The 25,310-nt window shown below is 40.6% G+C and overlaps 1 protein-coding gene across 3 annotated transcripts in view; it reads left to right on the top strand.

Annotated features, from left to right (window-relative positions):
* LOC121855926 (dynein regulatory complex subunit 4-like) overlaps window positions 1-25,310 on the top strand; it is a 296,945-nt gene that overhangs the window by 184,912 nt on the left and 86,723 nt on the right. For 2 of the 3 annotated variants that reach the window (XM_042351134.1, XM_042351133.1), the window contains exon 8: window positions 19,124-19,210. In XM_042351134.1, the coding sequence (XP_042207068.1) occupies window positions 19,124-19,210 (87 nt within the window). Of the gene's footprint in view, window positions 1-19,123; window positions 19,211-19,572; window positions 19,773-25,310 lie in introns of those variants that run through there. The other variant, XM_042351135.1, reaches the window with a different exon arrangement.

Here is a 25,310-nt window from a genome sequence, read left to right as displayed (position 1 = left end):
TTCTATGTCTTTTTTCTGCCTGCAACTTAGCTAATTCGAACTCTCTCTCTCTCTCTCTCTCTCTCTCTCTCTCTCTCTCTCTCTCTCTCTCTCTCTCTCTCTCTCTCTCTCTCTCTCTCTCTCTCTCTCTCTCTCTCTCTCTCTCTCTCTCTCTCTCTCTCTCTCTCTCTCTCTCTCTCTCTCTCTCTCTCTCTCTCTCTCTCTTTCTCTCTCTCTCTCTCTCTCTCTCTCTCTTCTCTCTCTCTCTCTCTCTCTCTCTCTCTCTCTCTCTCTCTCTCTCTCTCTCTCTCTCTCTCTCTCTCTCTCTCTCTCTCTCTCTCTCTCTCTCTCTCTCTCTCTCTCTCTCTCTCTCTCTCTCTCTCTCTCTCTCTCTCTCTCTCTCTCTCTCTCTCTCTCCCTCTCTCTCTCTCTCTCTCTCTCTCTCTCTCTCTCTCTCTCTCTCTCTCTCTCTCTCTCTCTCTCTCTCTCTCTCTCTCTCTCTCTCTCTCTCTCTCTCTCTCTCTCTCCTCTCTCTCTCTCTCTCTCTCTCTCTCTCTCTCTCTCTCTCTCTCTCTCTCTCTCTCTCTCTCTCTCTCTCTCTCTCTCTCTCTCTCTCTCTCTCTCTCTCTCTCTCTCTCTCTCTCTCTCTCTCTCTCTCTCTCTCTCTCTCTCTCTCTCTCTCTCTCTCTCTCTCTCTCTCCTCTCTCTCTCTCTCTCTCTCTCTCTCTCCTCTCTCTCTCTCTTCTCTCTCTCTCTCTCTCTCTCTCTCTCTCTCTCTCTCTCTCTCTCTCTCTCTCTCTCTCTCTCTCTCTCTCTCTCTCTCTCTCTCTCTCTCTCTCTCTCTCTCTCTCTCTCTCTCTCTCTCTCTCTCTCTCTCTCTCTCTCTCTCTCTCTCTCTCTCTCTCTCTCTCTCTCTCTCTCTCTCTCTCTCTCTCTCTCTCTTCTGTTGGGTGACCACATACCGACCAACCTCCGCACCTGTCAGACCCAGGGCCACCGCTTGACCTTTCAACTCCTCGAAACTAGACATAATGATACAAAAGGCCAAGAGCCAAAGTGACAAATTAAACAACTTACCCCGCAACTAGCCAAAAGTAACCACTTAGTGGCTCAATCAAACCATTAATGATTTGATCCGGCTGGAGGAAACCTTGTTTCGCACCCAGTCCGGTTAAATCACCTCAGGGAAAAGAACCGCACCAGGTGAATCAATAACAAAATGCTATGGCAGCATCCACAGTGCACCCCAACCAACACTAATTAACTTCCCTAGCATGAGGGAGAGCAACAAAATTAGCACAACTGAAGGAAGGGATAAGCACCAAACAACACTTACTTCCGGGCCTCAGACAGCAAGCGGAGCACACTCGGCAACTTACAACAAACACCGGTAACGAATGTTAACCCTCAGAAACCAAGGTGAGAGACAATCCTGGCAAGGTCACCACTTGTAAGGGCCTTGGACTTTGGGATATAAATCCTTTGCCAGCCTAATCAGGATCTTATAAAAGGAAAGTCAAGAACCATGGGTTTCCAAGGGGTAACAAACAACCGTTAGAGATTGACATCTCCTTACTACGAAAATGATCACAATAATTGACACCACTCACACAAATATTAAATAAACAAATACAGGAGTCAAACAATTCCAGCAGTCAAACGATTACGAGAGTCAAACAATTATGGGAGTCAAACAAAGTACGGATATTTCCTACGGCTGCAGCCCGGTGGAATGTTCTGTTAACGCGGAGGTCTGCTCTCAGGGGGAAGGTTCAGGGTAGCTTCCTCACTTGGCGCCGGCATTGGTGGGTGATGTCTTGGCACACAGGAGAGACGCCAGGGCACAGACGGTGGATAGGGCATGGAGGAAGTGGCGATGACATGGCAGCTGCGGTAGTAGCTGGAGTAGATGTCGGGAGATTGACAGCCGAATAATGAAGGACTGGGGAATCAGCCCACGAACCCCAGGAGCTTCAGATGAGTACACAACCAGTGTTGGATCGAACAGCGGGGGAAGTGCAGCTGTGGTGCTGGCTGGCTAGTGTCTGGTGTGCAACGAGGCAGCAGCGACCTTCTCACCTCCGTGTACCCCCCCTAGTGGGCCCGCGAACAAGCAAACGAGCGACGGACAACCATCCTGCTCGTTACAGCCTTTACACCATCATCTTGCATTTATCACAAACATTATTTCTGAACTAGTACCCATACCATTTTTCCTGAATATAAATTTCAGCAGTCTTAGATATTGTATCTAATAAGCTTAAATTTCTCTCTTATATTTATGAGACACATTTTCCTGATTTACAGGATTCTCTTCCTTTATACATATCTTCTGGTATAATCCTACCTGGTTTCATTATACCTACCATCATATTTATCAGTTCTTTGATTATTATGATAATTTGTTACAGGAAGATTTCTTCAAGGTACACAATAGTTTCTAAGAAGACTTTTCGGAAGGAATTGCAAAAGCATGTGCACGAAGCAAAAGTTTAGCTAAAGCACACTTTATTGTAACAAGGTTAGGTATACCTAGGATTTAAACAATGAGGACTCGGTTGGAGTTGGCCAAGCAAACGGTGTAACAGAACCATTTGTATTATATAAATATTCACCCAAATGTATAATACCAAATTATTTACTAAGTTATTCAACAATGTCTCAGTAGTTGTTCATGTTATACATGCTGAGTTTATAACTTCATCAGAGATTGAGCCAGGTCAAGCTGATTTAACAAATACCTCTCCCGCTCCTCCTTGACTCTCACGCTCTTAGCGAGAGGAGAAGCCAAAATCTTGCCACTTACAGGGGCGTGAACACCCCACTTAAGTATTCCTATAAAAGTGTACTCAAAACTCTTTTGTAATAAAGAAAGTCCGGAATAAATGTTTACGTCATCCCTGCCGCTAAGAGTTCCAGAACTAATTTAGAACAATTGTGTGTGATATAAAATACCCATGATCACAATAATAATAATAACCATAAATAGATACAAAAATGTATGTTGTGTTGTCAATACAGTGATCCCTCGGTTAACGAGTGCCTCGGTTAACGAAATTTCGGTTAACGAATTACCTTCCATAAGATTCTTAACTTCGGTTAACGAATTACCTTCCATAAGATTCTTAACTTCAGTTAACGAGCATTCCCTCGATTAACGAATTCCTTACGAGTGCCCCTCAACATTTTTTGCTTGCACACTAGCTGTCGTATTAATCCGCCAATACAGTAATCGGTTCTAGGGCTTAAATTCCTTACTATTTTAGTAAATATCAAGAAGTTTGTACTGTTCAATAATTTAAAGTCTTATATTAAAATTTTAAGTAATTTTAACAATTATTTAACATAATTTAAGTTCAGTCAAACCTCGCTTTACGCGGTCCCATTTTACGCGTTTCCACGTTTACGCGGTACCCTGCCGAACACGGAATGCTCACTTTCCGCGGTGTGTGTACCCTTTTACGCGGAGAGCGGCGCGAGCAGGGTGCGTACAAGGTCGCCCAGTCATCAAAACATTACCGAGTTCTTCACCCACCACCCACCACAGCCGGCCCAAGTCAGTGATAGTGATAATGATAGTGAGGATATGGACTTATATGGACTTTGATGAGTTTGACAAAGAGAGCCTGCAAGCCTCTGTAGTGGATAGTGATACAATTGATACAGGTGAGGGCCAATAATCTGCCCTCTGCCTCGGAACCAACCCCCCATCCCCGTGTGCCCAGCTATCTTTTCTACTAATGTAAGTGTTAAAAAACCTAATATTATTGATATTTCTCTTAATTATTAATTGTGTGTGCATACCATCATAAAATTAAGAAGTTATTTTTACTACAACATAGGTATTGTGTCTGAAAAAGTGGAGTTTGGGGGTCGGCCCGGTCTCTATTTCAATTAATCCCATATGTTATGTTGTTCACTTTACGCGTTTCTCACTTTACGCGGGCCGCCGTGGGTTCAATTGACCACGTAAAGTGAGCGTTCACTGTACAGGGAAACTAGTTTTTAGCGCGCCAAACAGCATGTCAACACACCATACAGGCGTCAGTCTCTGTGTCTTTTCAGTGGAGGTAACAACTTGCTTCAGACTCTCTTCAACATAAATGCTTTTTTCCTGTGTTTTCAGTCAAATTATTGCTTACTTTGAAATTTATTTTACATATTGATGATATATATAGCACAGTGCAGTGTTGATTTAAAGAAAATATTCTTTATTTACAGCAATTAAACTTAAAATATCACGTGTTAAAATTGTTTTTGAATCCAGCATGGGTCCCAAGAAATCAAGAAAGGCAATTTCTATCCAGGTGAAACAGGAAATTATTAAGAAAAATGAAGAAGGCATTAGAACAAATGTGCTAAGCAAAGAATATGGCATGTCGACATCAACTGTGTCGACAATTCTTTCACAGAAAGACAAATTCAAGGAAGTGAAAGTGAGAGACAAATCTACCAGAGTGTTCAAAAGTAGATCCCTAATAGCAGAAACAGAGAGGTTACTTCTCATTTGGATTAGGGGAAAACAGATGAAGGTGATTCAGTGAATTTATTTGTGAAAGAGCCAGGGAAATATACGAACATTTAAAGGTAGATCAACCTGGTTTTTCAGGCACAGACTTTGAAGAGTTTAAGTCCAGCAAGGGCTGGTTCGAAAAATTTAAGAAAATAAGTGATATTTTTAGTGTTGTTAGGCATGGTGAGGTTGCCAGTGCTGATAAGGAAGGGGCAGCAATATTTTTAGTGGAATTTAAAGAACTGATGGATACAGAAAATTATCTTCCACAGCAAGTACTCAATGTGGACGAAACTGGGCTGTTCTGGAAAAAGATGCCCAAAAGGACATTCATCGCCAGAGATGAAGCCTCTTTACCTGGGCATAAACCCATGAAAGACCGTCTCACTCTATTGCTTGGTGCCAATGCTTCAGGGGATTTCCGACTGAAGCCTATGCTTGTCTACCATTCTGAGAACCCCAGGGTGTTCAAGCAACAAAAATTGGTAAGAAGACAGCTTGGAAGTCCAACCGTAAGGCATGGGTAACAAGACAGCTCTTTAGTGAATGGGCTGTTGAGGTGTTTTGTCCTTCTGTGAAGAGCTACCTAACCACCAATAAACTCCCTTTAAAGGCTCTTCTCCTTATGGATAATGCTCCTGGTCATGACCCTGACCTTGCCAGCACTTTGGAGTCTCAATTTGACTTTGTGAAAGTGTTGTTTTTGCCTCCCAACACTACATCAATTATACAGCCAATGGACCAGAATGTGATCAGCAACTTTAAGAAGCTGTACATGAAGAAAATGTTCAGGAGGTGTCATCAGGCAACTTCCACTGATCCTGATCTAACACTGTCACAGTTCTGGAAGACACAATACAACATCCTGGAGGCTGTAAAACTGATTGTGTCCTCATGGCAAGAAGTCTCCACTAGATCCCTCAATTCTTCATGGAAAGCACTGTGGCCATTAGTAGTCCATGATTTTGAGGGATTTCAGGAAGAAGCAGAGTTGGACCAGGAGATTGTGTCCATTGGTCAGTCATTGGGCCTTGAAGTGGAGGAGGATGATGTAGAAGAGCTTATGATGTCTCATGAGCAGGAACTTACTCCTGAAGACTTGCAGCAACTGGATGAGATGTTAGAGGCTGACAGTGGTGAGGAGGAAAAGGAAAGTGATGACCATATGTCAACTTCAGATTTGAAAGATGTTGTTGACCACTGGGAGAAGTTAAGGAAACTGGCTTCAAGCCACCCAGATGTGGAAAAATCAGAATTAGCTTTGTGTAATGTTGAGGACACAGTGGTCTCCTTCTTCAAACATCAGTTAATGATGAGGAGGAGAGATGCCCCACAGACAAAATTTGACAGTTTCTTCACTAAAAGGCAGCGGGAACAAGATGCTAGCCCTCAGCCTTCCACTTCAAGAAGGAGAGAGGATGTACCTGCGGGAAAATCTGTCAGTCCAGAGGTTCCTGACATTTTCATGGAAGGTGACTCACCTTCCAAGAAGCAGTAAAATGCTTCTCCTCCACCTCCACTTCCTTCTCTTCTCCCTTCTCCTCCTCCACCTCCCACTTCAAATTCACATCAGCATCATCATCCAGGAGCCTTCTACATACACACCTCAAAGCAAGTGTACTTTACTACCTTTTTTGTTGACTTTAGGCAATTTTCGGTGAGGTGGAACCAATTACCCAAAAACCCATTGATACAATGGTTTCGGTTAACTAATTTTTCGGTTAACGAGCAACCTTCTGGAACGAATTGTGCTCGTTAACCGAGGGACCACTGTAGTAAGAGAAACAATTGAAACCCTGCAATTGTGTGTAAATGAGGCAGAAGTCTGATCAGCAACCTGTGACTTAGTCAAAATTTTTGTGCTGCCATGTGGCAGATTTTTATCCATTACACAACACATTATGAGGAATAAATAAAAATAATACCAATAAATAAGTTACAACAAAAAATACTGTACAGTAAGTCCTCGCTAACATCTTGGTTCCGTTACTGAAATCCGCGGTGTTAACGGAAACAACGATAAAAGAATAAATTTTCCCCATAAGAAATAGATTTATTACGGGAGTTACGTTCTCCAGACCCCCTTTGCCCCATAAAATACATTACATATGAGGCGCTCCGCATCAGAAGGGGGTGAAGCGCCAAATTAAAAAAGCTGAGAAAAACAAATTTAAAGTTTTTCAAAGTTCAAACAACCATAACTTTTTTGTTTTTTAAGCTAGAGGGTTAATTTTTTGTTATTGTGCAGCTAAATACCCCCCAAATATATATATATATATATATATATATATATATATATATATATATATATATATATATATATATATATATATATATATATATATATATATATATATATATATATATATATATATATATATATATATATATATATATATATATATATATATATATATATATATATATATATATATATATATATATATAAATAATAAAAAACTCATTTGCCTATCAGTATTTATCTTTCCGTCCCTATTATTAGCGAAAGATTTATAATATTGTTAAGTATAATAGTGTGCAATAATAAGGAAACACCACTACACTCTTCCCCCCCCCTCCCCCAACATAATTAACATACGCATACAAAGGCGGAGAAAGTTTTCATAATCTTCGGTAAAACAGCATTATGATAAATGTACAAGTGCTCCCCGACTTACGACGGGGTAAGGGACCCAAATCCAGGTCGCAAGTCCGACATGGTCATAAGTCCGACATAGATGAAAAAAAAAAAAAAAAAATCTAAAATGAAATGCAGTACAGTAAAGAGTCAACCCTCACTTTACGCGGTTAATGTAACCCACAGGGTACCGCGGAAAGTGAAAGTGAGAAACGCGTAAAGTGAATAACATAACATATGGGATTAAATGAAATAGAGACCAGCTGACCCCCAAACTCCACTTTTTCCAACACAATACCTATGTTCTAGTAAAAATAACATCTTAATTTTATGATGGTACATGCACACAATTAATACTTAAGAGAAATAGAGAAATACAGTCGCCAAGTTAATGTCCATTCAAATAATGGACTCAACTCCCTCCCCCTCTTCTCACACTACACTCGCTGGCTCTTCCCTCTCTGAGAAATTTTGGGGGGAAAACCACTAAATTTTAATAAATAATACCTCAAACTAAAGTTAGGATAATATAATTGACATTGCTAGATTCCTTGTAAGACCAGGAATACAGTATTTTGAATATAAATGTCATATCTTTTGCACAACAGATAACATATTTACTCAGAGTAAACATTATATCTAAAATTTGTATGTCTAATGCAAAATCTATGAAGTTTATATTCAAAATGATCATCAAATTGTAAGAATTCCAGCAATGTACAGTAAATTATATTCTGGCCGGGTAATTTGTATGAATTTTATGAGCTAAAACAAATATCTTCAGTTAATAAAAAAAATAATATTCTTCACTACACTATCTGTCAATCAAAGTACCCCAACCTTGCCTCCCCCCCCCTCTTCCAAGCGCCAGATGGTCGGTCCGTCCCAACCCTCCCCCCCACCCTCCACCAACCCTCCCTTCAAGAGAAAGGTTGGGTGAAAAAACTTGATTTTAACATTTAGTATTAAATAATACCTCAGATTAAAGTTAGGATAATATAATTGTCATTGCTGGATTCCTTGTAAAACCAGGAATATTTTGAATATAAATGTCATATATTTTGCACAAAAGATAACATATTTACTCAGAGTAAACATTATATCTAAAATTTGTATGTCTAATGCAAAATCTATGATGTTTATATTCAAAATGATCATCAAATTGTAAGAATTCCAGCAATGTAAATTATATTCTGGCCGGATAATTTGTATGAATTTTATGAGCTAGATAAAAAAATTATACTTCACCCGCGTAAAGGGGTACACCCACCACGGAATGTGAGCATCCTGAGTTCTGGCAGGGCACCGTGTAAACGTGGAAACGCGGAATGTGGGACCGCGTAAAGAGAGGGTTGACTGTAATAAATAATGAGGAAAGGATACAGTACAGTAAAATTGATAAATAATGAGGAATGGATACAGTGTGACTGAGCACTTACCTTTAATGCAGTCAGCTGAATGCACACGGGGCCCCCATAATTTTCTATTTACAGGATACATGGAGACTATATTAATTGGATGAAGCAGAGGAGGAGACAGGGCTGGGTGGGTCATCAATGTCGCTTTCTTCAGACAGGTTTATGTGCTGTGGATACTTGCTGGTTGAAGGTATTGGATCATCTTGAGGGAGTGAAGAGGCAGCACTGGTAGGGCGTGAGACAGCACTGGGGGACTTCTTAAAATAGATGTCCAATTTAGGTTGCACAGTTTGCTTTTTCTTTTCATTATAAATTTCTCTGTAGCAAGCAAGTGCATCTTGGATCATTCTGTCAACTTTGGCATAACGCTCATAATTTTGATCCATGCCATCAAACATTTGTATTCCTTTATTAATTGTAGCAAATGCCTCTACCATTAGTTTCACTGAAAACTTTTTGTGGGGTGCAGGTTCTTCTTCTACGTTTTATCTCTCTTCTTCCTCTGCACTTTTCTGTGCATCTAGTTCAATAAGATCCTTGTTACTGAGCTCTTCTGCTACACTTTCAACCAACTGTTCAACATCTTCATTATCAATGTTTAACTCCAGCAGTTTACCTAACTCCACTATTTTGTTACTAATATCCGAAATAACTTCATTTTCATTAACTCCTTTGAAACTGTATGTCCGCTCAGGTATGCGCTTCCACAATAATCCAGTCTCATCCACATTGAATATTTGCTCAGGCAAATAATTCCCTTCCACAATCACTTCATGCTAACTCCTCCTTAGAAGCTTCGGCAGCACCAACATCAGCACTAGCTGCCTCTCCACTCACCTTAACATTGTGTAGACTGTAGCGTTTTTTAAATCTATCAAACCACCCATGACTTCCTGTAAAGGTTTGATCACATTCATCTCCTGCCTGCTCCTTCAGGCTTTGGAACAGGCTTCTTGCTTTAGCCTGTATGGTTAGAAGGCTTAAGGGTACACTCTTCTGTATTTGGTCTTCTATCCATATCACCAATAATTTTTCCATATCGTGAATAGGACCTTGTCTTTTCTTTGAAATTATAGTTCCCTTTATTGGTGTTGTTCCTTTCACTACATCACGAATACGTTCCTTATCCTTCAGAATAGTGGATATGGTCGAGTGTGAGAAACCCAGGTCACGTGAGAGTGTTGCTACAGTCTTTCCATTCTCTTGCTGAGTTATTATCTTCATTTTCATCTCAAAAGTAATTGCCTGTCTCCTTTTCTTTGGAGCACCACCAACACTCTCACTTTTATGCTTTCCAGTCATTATAAAGTCAATTAAATACGATAATAACGAAAGTTCACAGCGCGATCAGTATAGGATACGATAGCCAAACACAAACAAAGCGCTCCACTGAGTGAGTGCACCCACGCTCTTGCCCAGGACAGAAACGTTTCGGTATAGAAAATGCGCGCGTCATTTGAAAATATTTTTGGTCACGACTGCCGCGGTCGTATGTCCCGATGGTCGTAAGGTCAGAGCAGGTGGTAAGTACAGATGGACGTAAGTCCAAGCAGTCGTAAGTCGGGGACTACCTGTATTGTCATAATACAGTACTGTTTTTATCAAAGATTATGCAAACTTTGTTCAGTTCCTTCATTTTATTATCCCTGAAGATTGTAGCAACTTGAAGTTACATAAATCCTGAGGAGTGCGTATAACTTTAATGGCCTCATCATAATCAATCACGTACTGACCAAAGTCTTTCTCTGCCCTCTCTAAAAATCACCACACAGATTCTTCATCAACTAAATCATTGATTATTGATGCCCGCAATCGTTGGGTCAGGCTCACTTTCATCACTATCAAGGTCAATGCATGTCTCGTCACTGTCCACTTCTACCTACTTACAGTCTGTATATTCTTGTTGTGATGCCGACCTGCCTTGCCTTGACTACTTTAATGGTGTTGTAACTTACATACAGTACTCCTCACCCAAATTACGTTTACGCTTGGCAACTTCCTTCGCCCACTCGTCAACCCTATGCTCTCTCATCCTATTTTTTTTTCTATAGGGTCTTGGGGGGTACGCTCCTGACCCCTGCAATCTGCATTATGTGGTGCTCCACCACCACCAACACTAGGCTTCCCAACATCAACAAGTAGCTCATCACCAACATTCTCATGCACGTCACCTGCACCATCGCCAGTAGCACTTGTATCACCATAATCAACACTAAATTCACAACCAAAATCACTATCACCAAGCATTACTGGGGTGTCCACGTGGGCACTGTCGGAGTGCCTCATATACAGTAAGTCATCGCTTAATGTCATGGTTCCATTCCTGATAACCGCAACATTAACGGAAACAACATTAACAGAATCAATTTTCCCCATAAGAAATAGATAAAATACGGGAGTTACGCTCCTGAGCCTCCCTTTGACACATGAAATACAATTCATATACAGTATTACCCCGCCTAACGCGGTTTCACTTAACGCGTTTTATCATATACGCGGTGCCTCGCCAGAGCTGAACTTTCACTTAACACGGATTTTTTCCACATATACGCGGTGAGTGTCCGGCTCGAGACGCTATTTTTAGATTTGCCCCACCCGCCACCCTGCCTGACTGCCTGTTTTAGCTCATAAAATTCATACAAATTACCCGGCCAGAATATAATTTACATTGCTGGAATTCTTATAATTTGGTGATCATTTTGAATATAAACATCATATATTTTGCATTAGACATACAAATTTTAGATAAAATGTTTTCTCTAGTAAATATGTTATCTTTTGTGCAAAATATATGACATTTATATTCAAAATATTCCTGGTCTTACAAGGAATCCAGCAATGTCAATTATATTATCCTAACTTTAGTTTGAGGTATTATTTATTAAAATTTAGTGGTTTTCCCACACATCTCCTTGGGACGGTTGGTGGGGGGTGGGGGGGAGGGAGGGACCGACCGACCATCTGTTACCCCGTGAAGAATATTTTTTTTTTTTTTAACTGAAGATATTTGTTTTAGCTCATAAAATTCATACAAATTACCCGGTCAGAATATAATTTACATTGCTGGAATTCTTATAATTTGATGATCATTTTGAATATAAACATCATATATTTTGCATTAGACATACAAATTTTAGATAAAATGTTTTCTCTAGTAAATATGTTATCTTTTGTGCAAAATATATGACATTTATATTCAAAATATTCCTGGTCTTACAAGGAATCCAGCAATGTCAATTATATTATCCTAACTTTAATCTGAGGTATTATTAAATACAAAATGTTAAAATTTATTTTTTTCACCCACTCTTCTCTTGAAGGGAGGATTGGTGGGGGGTGGGGGGGAGGGTTGGGACTGACCGCGCGGTTGCAAGAGGGGGGAGGCAAGGTGGAGTACTTTGATTGACAGATAGTGTCCTGAAGAATATTTTTTTTTTTATTAACTGAAGATATTTGTTTTAGCTCATAAAATTCATACAAATTACCCGGCCAGAATATAATTTACATTGCTGGAATTCTTACAATTTGGTGATCATTTTGAATATAAACATCATATATTTTGCATTAGACATACAAATTTTAGATAAAATGTTTTCTCTAGTAAATATGTTATCTTTTGTGCAAAATATATGACATTTATATTCAAAATATTCCTGGTCTTACAAGGAATCCAGCAATGTCAATTGTATTATCCTAACGTTAGTTTGAGGTATTATTTATTAAAATTTAGTGGTTTTCCCCCAAAAATTTCTCAGAGAGGGAAGAGCCAGCAGTGTAGTGTGAGAAGAGGGGGAGGGAGTTGAGTCCATTATTTGAATGGACATTAACTTGGCGACTGTATTTCTCAATTTCTCTTAAGTATTAATTGTGTGCATGTACCATCATAAAATTAAGATGTTATTTTTACTACAACATAGTTATGTGTCTTCAAAAAGTGGAGTTTGGGGGTCGGGCTGGTTTCTATTGGAATTAATCCCATATGTTCTGTTGTTCACTTAACGCGGATTTCACTTAACACGGGACCCTCTGGGTTCTATTGACCGCGTTAAGTGGGGTACAACTGTACAGAAATTCAATGGCATTTTTATAGAAAATAGTACCACTTCCAGCACTAACCTTAATCTTGTCCATGTTGGTCCGGATAGTACTGTACACACTCTTGTGGGGGGTTAGACCTAGAGCAGCAGCTTTGTCCACTGAGCATTCCCCTTTTTCAAAACGGTTTAAAACCTCCATTTTCGTAGCAAGGCTAATGGTCTTATGTTGCTTCTTCACAACACTAACATCAATAACACTCGATGGGTGCTTGGAAGTCATTTCATATTGTTTGAGTACAGTATTAAGAGCAAAAACACTTAAACATGCACGAATATTGTGGAAGCCTTACAAAGACTGGCAGCGATTGGGGACGCTGAGACGTTCCGTGAGTGAGAGGTAGTGCGCCAAGATGAGAGAGGGTAGTGCGCCAAGATGAGAGAGGGTAGTGCGGCAAAAAGAGAGAGGGTGATGCGCCGTAAAAAGTAGTCCGTGACGACACTTAAAATGACGTTATATTGAGTCATCTGGACGTTAACTGAATTATTGGTATCTAAAGAATAGTGACGTTATAAAAAACAACATTATCGGGGGCAACGTTAAATGAGGACTTACTGTACATAAATTCAATGGAATTTTTATAGAAAATAGTATATATTACAGGCATACTTCAAAAAAGATAAATAAACTAAAAAATTTTGTATTGTACTCACTGATGGGCGGAGGTGGAGCGAGTGTGTGGTGGGTAGTGAAGAGGAGGAGGGTGGCGAGTCACTGAGACCCGGAGGGTGGCTCCTCCTCCCGCTCTGACTGGGTGAGAGAGGGTGATGCGCCATACAAAGTAGTTTGTGGCGACGTTATACCGAATCAGTGGGACGTTGCCTTAATCATCGGTATCTAAAGATTAGCGACTCTATAATGAAACGACGTTGTTGGGGACAACGTTAAAAGAGGACTTACTGTATTGCCAAATCAGTAAATAAAGCTATATGAAAGTTTAACACAGTCGCCATTTGTTACTCTCCCTGCTACACCATAGTGAAGAAGACCAGCTGAGATGCCAATTCCCTTGCAATGCTGTGTAGGATGGTGTGTGCATGGTTACAGTGATGGGTCTAACCTGGCTACAATGCCATGATTAACTACTATTATATCAGTAAACACTAATAATAACAGTAAATCCAGTAAAATATAGCAGGGAGTGAGTAGCATTACAAGAGCAGATGACGCTCTAACTAGTGGTCACTCAATTGCTTCCGTTGCCAGGCGTACGATCAAAATATATCTTGTAGTCTAATTTGAAAACAGTGACAGACACAGTGATAAACAAATGTATATAAAACATGCATTTACCTTCAATAACATAATAAGAAACATTGTATCTGTTACTGCAAGCAGTAATGAGTAGGATGACACATAAACAAACATTATGTTAGGCTGCAAGTCTTGTCATGTTTATTGGGCATGCCTGCCAGTATACTGTATATAGAGTATTGAGAAGGTGGAGATGGAGAGACCCAGAGGAGGTTGGGGTGTTGGGTGGTAGTAAGGGGAGCTTGTTTGCGTATAAACGCCTGACGCAGCAAAGTCGGCCAGCCAGGGCTGGGCATGTGACGCCGGGCAGGGCACTACCACTGTAGCTATCCCCATCATAGAGTCAACACCAAACATGTTTCTATTGAGACTTTCAACACGTAAGTTTAACTTGTACTTAAGTTTATGCAGGTAGACTGTGTCCATTGCATCAGTTATCATTGTGACAACATAGAAATATGGCAAATTAAGTACTCATTATAAGTGTTAAGATTAGACTAATTACATAGCTATGATTGTTATATGAATATATATTGGATTAAACATTTATGTATGATTGTCTATGTATTATTAATTTGAAATACTATAATGAATTGTATTCAACAGGTTTGACCGATTTTTAACGTTCGAGTTTAACGTGGAAAGTGTGATTAACCTTTAAACGCTCAGAAGGCATTTCCTGCCTCAGGCACCTGTGTCCCGTGCGCTGACATCTTAGTTACACGGGCCTAAGATGATCTTTGCTCTGTTTTGGTAATGCTTTTTAGGGAGGCTTCTTAGCCCCTGGAACCCCCAAATTTTGTCCGAATCTTCCGAAATCCGGATTTACTGGGTCTAAATCTTCGAGGGCTCACTGTACAAAGAAATATGTGGGGTAAAATACTAAAAATAACACCAAACAACCTTTGAAAACCTTACCTAACCTTTCCTAACTTGTAAAAATTTTACGAATTGATTTTGAGTTTATGTATCCCCTCCTCATCTGAACACCGAAAACAACACCATTGCATACTAGAAAAAATGAAAAGAACACTATCATATACTAAACACCGAAAACATGCGGATCCAGGAATATCAAAATGGGGAGGGTCGAAGAATTTTTGGGTGGGGGAACCTGGACAGCAAAGCGAGCCATCTGGGGGGGGAGGGGCGTAGCTGTAAGTCCCCATAATTTTTTTTAAATCTGACCAATATCATGGACATTTTGAGGCCATTTTGAAGCCATGTGCACTTGATATTGGTCAATATTCTGAGGTCAATAGTAATTAATTTTTACTAAGACAGTGAACCCTCACTTTACGCGGTCAATTGAACCCACGGCGGCCCGTATAGTGAACAACATAACATATGGGATTAATTGAAATAGAGACCGGGCCGACCCCCAAACTCCACTTTTTCAGACACAATACCTACGTTGTAGTAAAAATAACTTCTTAATTTTATGATGGTATGCACACACAATTAATAATTAAGAGAAATATCAATAATATTAGGTTTTTTAACACTTACATTTGTAGAAAAGATGGCTGGGCACACGGGGATGGGGGGTTGGTTCCGAGGCAGAGGGCAGATTATTGGCCCTCACCTGTATCACTTGTATCAATTGTATCACTATCCACCACAGAGGCTTGCAAGGCCTCTTTGTCAAACCCCTCAAAGTCCATATAAGTCCATATCCTCACTATCATTATCACTATCACTATCACTGACTTGGGCCGGCTGTGGTGGGTGGCGGGTGAAGAACTCGGTAATGTTTTGATGACTGGGCGACCTTGTGCACACCCTGCTCGCACCGCTCTCTGCGTAAAAGGGTACACACACTGCGGAAAGTGAGCATTCCGTGTTCGGCAGGGTACCGCGTAAACGTGGAAACGCCTAAAGTGGGACCGCGTAAAGCGAGGGTTGACTGATATACAAAAATGCCTGAGTACAATACTGTGTTGCAATAAGGAAAAGTATTGGAGTTTTCTGATGAAAAGGGAGGGTCCCCCCTGCTGGATCCGCCTTGAGTTCAATGCCTTTCAAATGACTTGTAGAGCCTTTGTCAAAAGCATCTATACGCCGTTATACATTGACTTTAACCCTTTGGATGCGGCATGCGGGTAAACCCGCCCAAAATATTATATTAATTAAATGCGACAAGCGGGGATATCCCACGGCCTTGAAAAAACTTCCCCAAATGAGACGACATGCGGACATATTATGTATTGAGGTATAGGAGTATTTCCTGAATGCAATATAGCTTATTTTTGTACTATTTTGTTTGATATTATCTGAATATGTAATACATATCTAAATTTGCTGTTTAGTAACCAAATTGATTAAATTTATTTGCCATATACCAGACATTGATTTATACCAATTTCCTGCATTTTTGGGTATAAATGTCATTTTTTCTCTAAAATTTGCACACATATGTGAATTTTTGTTCCAGATTTGGAAAATATACTAAAAGTTCTCTAGGAAAAACATATAGAAAATGTGATTATATGAAATTCATTTTTGGCAGGATAATTGACACTTTTCAGGAACAGGCGCGAAATTTAATTACGCACCTAAAGGGTTAAGGTGAGTCCTTTACTGATAGTTCTTTATTTGCTGTTATTTTATTAGATATTTTAAAATTATATATGTTAAAATAGTTATCCCTTTTAACAGTGCATTTTCTATGATATTCACCTGTGGTATCACTCCATTTCCTACTTCTTGAACTCTTCTATCTCTTTTATTCAATATAATTCTGCTCCACCCTATTTTAAAGTTGTTTAAGGAATCTATTGTGCAATATTTCAAACTACAGTTGTACCCCGCTTAACGCGGTTTCACTTAACGCGATTTCTCATATACGCGGTGCCTCGCCAGAACCGAACTTTCACTTAACGGCGATCAAAGAACATGGTGATGGGGAGTTGTCGTCTCTTTCTTTTCATTTCTTCCATGATGTTTTTGTATGGAACAAAAACGTCATCCGTCCCTCGCATGAATTTCAGGGCACGCACCATGGAGGGGTCCATACTATAGGCCAGGTTTTTCAGTGCCTCAATCATCCTGGTCATCTCCCCCAACTTCTCCAACGTTATTTCTTGGTGCTCTTCCTCATCCTCTTTCCCTTTCGCTTCCTCTTCCTCTTCCTTGCCTGAGTCTACTAACTCCTGTAGATCCTCCTCGGTCAGCTCAATGTTGTGCTCTTCGATTAGCTCCCTAATCTTGTCCTCTGCCATGTCCTGGAAGCCTTCAACAGCCACTTTCCTTGACAGTGCCTGGGTCTTTTTCACCGCCTCTGCGATGGCTTCGTCAGGAGAAAATCCAGTGAAATCTTTCACACATTCAGGCCACAGTGGTTTCCAGCAGGCATTCACTGTCTCAGGCTTCACATCCTTGAAAGATTCAGCCACCAAAGATAAGCAGTTGGCAATGTTGAAGCTCTTCCAGTACTGAAGCACATCCAGGTTTTGGTCATGGTCTAAGGCTGAATGCAGTCTGGCCATCACACATTTACTGTAGTTAGCTTTGAACGTCTTGATAAGTCCCTGGTCCATTGGCTGGATAAGTGCAGTGGTGTTGGGTGGAAGGAACAACACCTGTACCTTTTCATGCAGCACCTCCACTGACTGTGGATAACCAGGAGCATTGTTGAGGATTAGCAGGATCTTGAACTCAAATCCTTTCTGGTGCGGGTAGCGTTCAACCTCTGGCAGGAAACAATGGTGGAACCAGTTGAGAAACAGGTCGCTCGTTGTCCAGGCCTTCTTATTGTACATCCAGAAAACAGGCAGCAAGCTCATGTCCCTGTGTTTGAATGCACGCGGTTTCTTAGACTTGTATATGAAGCCTGGGCGAATGAGGTGACCCGCAGCATTGCCACAAAATAGCACGGTGCACCTGTCCTTGGCTGCCTTGAATCCTGGTGCACGGCATTCTTCTTGGGCGATGAAAGTGCGCTGTGGCCTCTTTTTCCAGAACAAACCTGTTGGAAAAGAAAATACTCGTAGTACACCCTGTACTATTATACATATATGGTATCAAAATTGGTATAAAAATATTACACCACACTGTATGGTAAATCACTACGGAATAAAAATATAAAAGCTACTGTATAAAACTCAGACGCATTTATCCCATTTTCTCTTACAACACAATACAGTACGTACAGTACAACAGGTATTTTAGCATTTTTAAGGTTAAATGTACAGTAGTAATTTATTGTCTTACCTGTTTCGTCTATATTCCAAACTTGTTCTGGCTTGTAACTCTGCTCCTCGAGTATTGCTTTAAACTCTGCTGGGAAAGCTTTTGCAGCCATGGTGTCTGCTGACGCAGCCTCCCCAGTTATCTTCACATCCTTCAGGCCAAATCGACGCTTGAAATTGTCAAACCACCCCTTGCTGGCTTGGAAAGGTGTCGGAGGTGTCTGAGGTGTCTCAGGTGTGGGGGTAGCAGCACTGGTACTGGGTACGGGTTCCTTAGCTGCAGGCGTGAAGTATGTGTGTAGAGACTTAGCTTTCTCCCGGATAAGGATAGAGTCCACTACTACACCTTTCCGATGCTGGTCCTCTATCCACAAAAACAAGGCATTTCTCCATCTTCACCATTGCCTTCTCCCTCACTTGGCTGGCATGCTTAACACTGCGTGGAGCACTGGCACTTACAGCATCACAGATATCTTTTTCCTTTTTCTTGATGGTACGTATGGTGCTTTCGTTCACGTTATACAGCCGCCCCACAGCAGCGAAAGACGTTCCCTCCCTTAACCGATTCAGCAACTCCACCTTCTCCTGCAGAGCCATCACTTTCTTCTGCCACTTAAGGGTGACTCCAGCTGGTGTCTTTGATACTCTTTTAGGGGCCATGGTAAATAAATATGGGTAGCAAGGGTAGCAACTACAATTCTGATGTCAACACAAGCGTCGTTACAGTGAGACTGAGTGAGAGAGCGGGGTGGCGTGACGTGCTATGCGTGTGTGTGAGGTTGCGGGAGCGGGTGGTGTCCCGTGTTCGGTGCCTCGCGCGAGGCCGCGCGTGAGTTGAATGGCGCGGGATTTGAATGTACTTCAATTACTTCAGTGTACAGAATATTCCTCTGGCAGGGCAATCCACGTATTTGCAAATCCGTGTATTGTAAACCCGCGTATGTTAAAGGCCGACTGTATTTTGAAATTTTGTGGTTAAGATGAAAATTTGTATATCCAATAATTTCATAATAATTTGAAGAATTTTATATTTCAGACAAGTCAGGCACAGGTGAAGGTCCTGACCAGTAAAAAAGAAGCTTTACAATGGGAGTTGGAGGTCCTCAGAAAGAAAGCTGAAATGGTATGTTTATATTGTTTATTCTTAGAGAGAGTAAATGGTACTGTATGTTTATGTTGTGTATTTAAAAAAGAGTGTAAATGCAGTACAATACAGTATACAGGGGATCCCAGACTTACTAACGTCCGATTTAGGAATGCCCGCCAATACGAAAGGGGTTAAACTTTAAATTTACAGCATTTTATTTACCTGGGGCCGCATACTCAAAACATCTCATCATTTACATACAATAGCAGAGATATGGTACTGTAACTTACAGACTCCTTACAGTCCCGTAAATTTCTCATACTCAAAATTTAATTACAGTCCCGTAAGCAGTCCAAACTTTAGTGTTCACCCTGTAAATTCAGTTCTCTTGTCCGAAGGTAGATGGCAGTGCAGGAGCTAGTTGGCCAATCATCGCTCATTTAACAAAATCATCAACCAATTACAAGAGAAGAAGAAATCAGCTGAGATCGGCGCATGTGATAGTTGCTAGACCACTGGTTCTCAACCTTTTTCACTCCATTCCCCCTTGAGGAATTTTCAACATCCTCGTGGCCTCCACTGTTTTCATGATGGTATCCCAGGCCAGACTGAGATTATTCGGTCCTATCACCACTTGCAAAGGGATGACACATGGACACGTACTGAACAAGTCGGTTCAGCAGCTCGGTCCAGTGCCTGTCACACAGACAGGGACTGGACATGTGAAATCTTAAATAATCCGTAAAAAATAAAAAAAATAGCACCAGAGTATGTAAATATTAAAATTGTATTGTCATTATGATTAAACAAAATAACAAAAAAAAGAATGAAAATTCTCTTCAGCCAAGTCAAAATAAGTAATATAAGTTTTGTTTAATTCAGATTCCCAACATTATTTGGAAACGTACAATTTATAACAGCCCGCTGTGGCTCCCCTAAATGCTTGCTGTGGCTCCCTTGGGGGGCCATGGCCCCCAGTTTGAGAACCACTGTGCTAGACGTACTTCAAGCATCATTAGTGAAGATGGAATTATGTTTGAGTAATACTTGAGGATAATGGTTGACCAATGACCAAAATAAGCTTATATATATATACAGTATTACCCCGCTTTACATGGTTTCACTTTCCGCGATTTCTCATTTACGCGGTACCTTGCCAGAACTGGACTTTCACTTTCCGCAGTGCATCTACTCATATACGCGGTGGAGAATAATAATTTTTATTATTTTTTTTTATTTAGCTCATAAAATTCACACAAATTACCCGGCCAGAATATAATTTACAATGCTGGAATTCTTACAATATGATGATCATTTTGAATATAAACATCATGGATTTTGCATTAGACATACAAATTTTAGATCTTATGTAATAATTTGGTTTACACAAAGCAAATATTTTATCCTTTGTGCAGAATATATGAAGTTTACATTCAAAATATTCCCACAGGGTACCGTGTTAAGTGAAAACCGCGTTAAGTGAACAACAGAACATATGGGATTAATTCCAATAGAGACTGGCCGGACCCCCAAACTCTACTTTTTCCGACACAATACCTATGTTCTAGTAAAAATAACATCTTAATTTTATGGTGGTACATGCACACAATTAATACTTAAGAGAAATAGAGAAATGCAGTCGCCAAGTTAATGTCCATTCAAATAATGGACTCAACTCCCTCCCCCTCTTCTCACATTACACTCGCTGGCTCTTCCCTCTCTGAGAAATTTTGCGGGGGAACCACTAAATTTTAATAAATAATACCTCAAACTAAAGTTAGGATAATATAATTGACATTGCTGGATTCCTTGTAAGACCAGGAATATTTTGAATATAAATGTCATATATTTTGCACAAAAGATAACATATTTACTCAGAGTAAACATTATATCTAAAATTTGTATGTCTAATGCAAAATCTATGATGTTTATATTCAAAATGATCATCAAATTGTAAGAATTCCAGCAATGTAAATTATATTCTGACCAGGTAATTTGTATGAATTTTATGAGCTAAAACAAATATCTTCAGTTAATAAAAAAAAATATATTCTTCACACGGTAACAGATGGTCGGTCGGTCCCTCCCTCCCCCCCACCCCCCACCAACCGTCCCTACCAGATGTGTTGGAAAACCAGAATATTTACCTTTTTAGTAATAAATAATACCTCAAACTAAAGTTAGGATTATATAATTGACATTGCTGGATTCCTTGTAAGACCAGGAATATTTTGAATACAAATGTCATATATTTTGCACAAAAAATAACATATTTACTCAGAGTAAACATTATATCTAAAATTTGTATGTCTAATGCAAAATCTATGATGTTTATATTCAAAATGATCATCATATTGTAAGAATTCCAGCAATGTAAATTATATTCTGGCCGGGTAATTTGTATGAATTTTATGAGATAAAACAGGCAGGCAGGGTGGCAGGTGGGGGGTGGGGCGAATCTAAAAATAGCTCTGGAGCCGGACACTCTGCGCGTATACGTGGAAAAAACCCGCGTTAAGTGAAAGTTCAGCTCTGGCGAGGCACCGCGTATACGTGAAATCGCGCTAAGCGAAACCGTGTTAAGCAGGGTATTACTGTATATATATATATATATATATATATATATATATATATATATATATATATATGTAACCGGTCGGAATTTGCTGGACTTTAATTTCTCACTTGACTTGGGGTTTATTAAAAATTAATAGATGGTAATGGCAGTGGAAGCGCCCCTTTGAGAAAAATCCCGAACCAGCACAAGAACACTTAAATCTACTACACAAAATGAACTGTCCGTGACCCGTGGAAGGATAGCGTCTGTGACTGGGATGAATGAGACACACTGTAAAATTTAGACACTTATATTCCCTCCAACACTACAAACACAATCAAATAATGGTACACCAATATGCGCACCTCTTAACTTAAACTTAAAACACTACTCTGGGGAATAAAAGTTATAAATGACATAGAAATTATTAGAAACACAGGCAACAATAAATTTGAAGTATTAAGAAATGTTGCTTGCACACATGAAACAGGCCTCTTAAGGGCTTTCACAAAATAATATCAGTCACTTAGGAAATGGTATTAAAAAATAAGAAATTAACTACTCTACAATGAATAGGCCTTAAGGGCTTTCAACAAAATTATAGCACCCCAACAGATGTACACTTCCTAACCTAACCTAACCACTACTCTGGGGAACAAGGTTATACCTGAGATCAGAATTATGAAGAACAATTAGAGGCATTAAAAGAATCAAATCACAGTATCACTCTGGTTCCACTTAATGGCACAAACATTCAAAAAAACACTACTATCAGAAATTATTTAAGAAATATTAAACTACACACGTCAAGATAATATCAGTCTGAGGAATGGTGTTAACTACACCCGTAATAAGGAAGATAAAATGTTCCTCTAGGTATCTCCTAGAATCCTAGACTCACGGTCTCAGTGTGTGACCATTAATATACTCAGATAGCCCCAGTGTACTCCCAGTGCGTCCATGGGCAGGAAGAGAGTGAGCCAATCAGACCCTGTGCAGTTGAGAGGAGCTTTAGCTTCCCGTTAGCAAGAGGGTTTCACTAAGCGGCTCTGGACATGTGGTGTTGTGAGCCGACGTCAGCTGGGCACCCAGACGGCTAGATTCCCTCAAGAGATCCTTTGGTACCCCGCTAAACAGTGACAGGCCTACTCTGATCGGTCCAATGGCGACAGTCGCCACCCTCAATCATCAACGGCAGTCTCAAACGGCAGTCAATCTCTCGCAGTCAAACTCCGGTCAACTCCAGTCAAGTGGGTTCTGACGGAAACCCTGAAATGAACTCACTGTTAGCTCTAGTTAACTTTATCACTGCCCTATCTAACCCTGTCTGAGATCGAATGAGACTTACTTGTTATACTGCAATAGCGCAGCACAGGTGACTAGGCCACGTGACTATTTCTGATGGACGCGCGGAACGTCTTGTCTGTGTGAATGCTCTCCGGGACTGGGCCTAGCCAGCGTCGCGTCTCCCCAAGGCGCTAGCTTGGGCCTACGTGATATATTTTCCGCCTAACTAATAACTCCTTGGGACACCCGTAACATTATTCAGACTGCTAAACGATCTATAATAATTTCAAATTCAATAATAGTCCCTTAACTTCATGAATCGCATCATTATTAATTCGGTAAATCATATTTAATATCATATAGGCCTAGTTCCGCAATCTCTCGCTACGAGCAGGCAGCGCTCCCTCCCCTCAGATGACCTTGAACGCTCAGTATCACTCATGGCGGGGCATTTGAAATTACTCTGAAATTTCTGGATATCACAATCGACCCCCCTAAAAAAAGACAGCACTGTCCTCATGTGCTGAGAAAACATGCATACGACCCCCCTAAAATTTTGTTCTAAGGACTGCACCTCACCCCTTTTGCTAAATGCAGCATTCCCGTCTTCTCTTCTCTCCTTTTCTCTCCCGCTAACACTCGACCCCCCTAAAAAAGACAGCACTGCCCTCATGTGCTGAGAGAACAACTTAGAACCCACCTTCAACTCTGTACTATTCCACTCGCAGCTAGCAACTCCATTTCTTCCTAGCCCAACTCAATCCAACCAGAACATCACGCTCCCCTTTGCCTGGCCCTTAACTAGAGAACCAATGTCAAAATTAAATACTCAGTCCATCTCCAACATGCTCTCCTTTGCCTGGCCCTTGAGCTAAGAGGAACCAGTGTCAAAAAAATACACAGTCCAAAACAAGCATGCTCTCCTTTTGCCTGGCCCTTGAGCTAAGAGGAACCAGTGTCAAAACAATACTCAGTCCAAAACAAGCATGCTCTCCTTTTGCCTGGCCCTTGAGCTAAGAGGAACCAGTGTCAAACAATACTCAGTCCAAAACAAACATGCTCTCCTTTTGCCTGGCCCTTGAGCTAAGAGGAACCAGTGTCAAAAAAAATACTCAGTCCACGTCTCCGAACCTCATGCCGGCAGACCAACCCTCTGAAAATGTACCAGTCCATCTTAGTGAGGCCCTGGACATTACAACCGTACTCTCAGTCCCGCTCATGACAGCAACCACTACTCAACGCACATCTCTGACCTAACCATCTCTCCAATCCCCTCTGCCCTACTCACAACTCCTCCAACTCACCCCCTACAACCTGCCTTTTCTCATTACCATGCACCCTAAACTGTAATCGGTCGGCTTCGTCTTGTCTCTCAGCTGGAGGGCTCGATCAACCTCTCTGAACTACTTACGTACCCCTATATTTCCCACTTGGACCTCACACTTCCTTGACTGCTGGACGTGTGCCTGACATTCACCCCTTGTTTCCTCCCTGAACCGTTGAATGTGTGCCTGAGACTCCCACTTGAACCTGTTCACCTGTGCTTGATAATCCCTCTTTAGGTCTCCGAACTCCTCTCTCAGCTGTACCAAGGTCCCGCGGCCGTCTCTCTTCCTCCTCACACACATCTCTACTGTCAAGCCTAACCAACTCAGTCCGGGCACAAGGATGAGCATCAGTGCGAGTTCAATCCCTACCATTACTAACCAACACATGATAGCGTTCATTATCCCAACCACAGTACTATCAGTCACGACATTAAAAACTACGCTCTGCTACCATTTGTAACCGGTCGGAATTTGCTGGACTTTAATTTCTCACTTGACTTGGGGTTTATTAAAAATTAATAGATGGTAAAGGCAGTGGAAGCGCCCCTTTGAGAAAAATCCCGAACCAGCACAAGAACACTTAAATCTACTACACAAAATGAACTGTCCGTGACCCGTGGAAGGATAGCGTCTGTGACTGGGATGAATGAGACACACTGTAAAATTTAGACACTTATATTCCCTCCAACACTACAAACACAATCAAATAATGGTACACCAATATGCGCACCTCTTAACTTAAACTTAAAACACTACTCTGGGGAATAAAAGTTATAAATGACATAGAAATTATTAGAAACACAGGCAACAATAAATTTGAAGTATTAAGAAATGTTGCTTGCACACATGATCAGGCCTTAAGGGCTTTCACAAAATAATATCAGTCACTGAGGAATGGTAATAAAAAATAAGAAATTAAATACTCTACAATGAATAGGCCTTAAGGGCTTTCAACAAAATTATA

The sequence above is a fragment of the Homarus americanus genome, unplaced genomic scaffold (genome assembly GCF_018991925.1).
Source record: "Homarus americanus isolate GMGI-L3 unplaced genomic scaffold, GMGI_Hamer_2.0 scaffold19117, whole genome shotgun sequence".
Taxonomy (NCBI): domain Eukaryota; kingdom Metazoa; phylum Arthropoda; class Malacostraca; order Decapoda; family Nephropidae; genus Homarus; species Homarus americanus.
The sequence above is the reverse complement of the archived record's forward strand: the minus strand, read 5'-3'. Positions and strand labels throughout refer to the sequence as shown.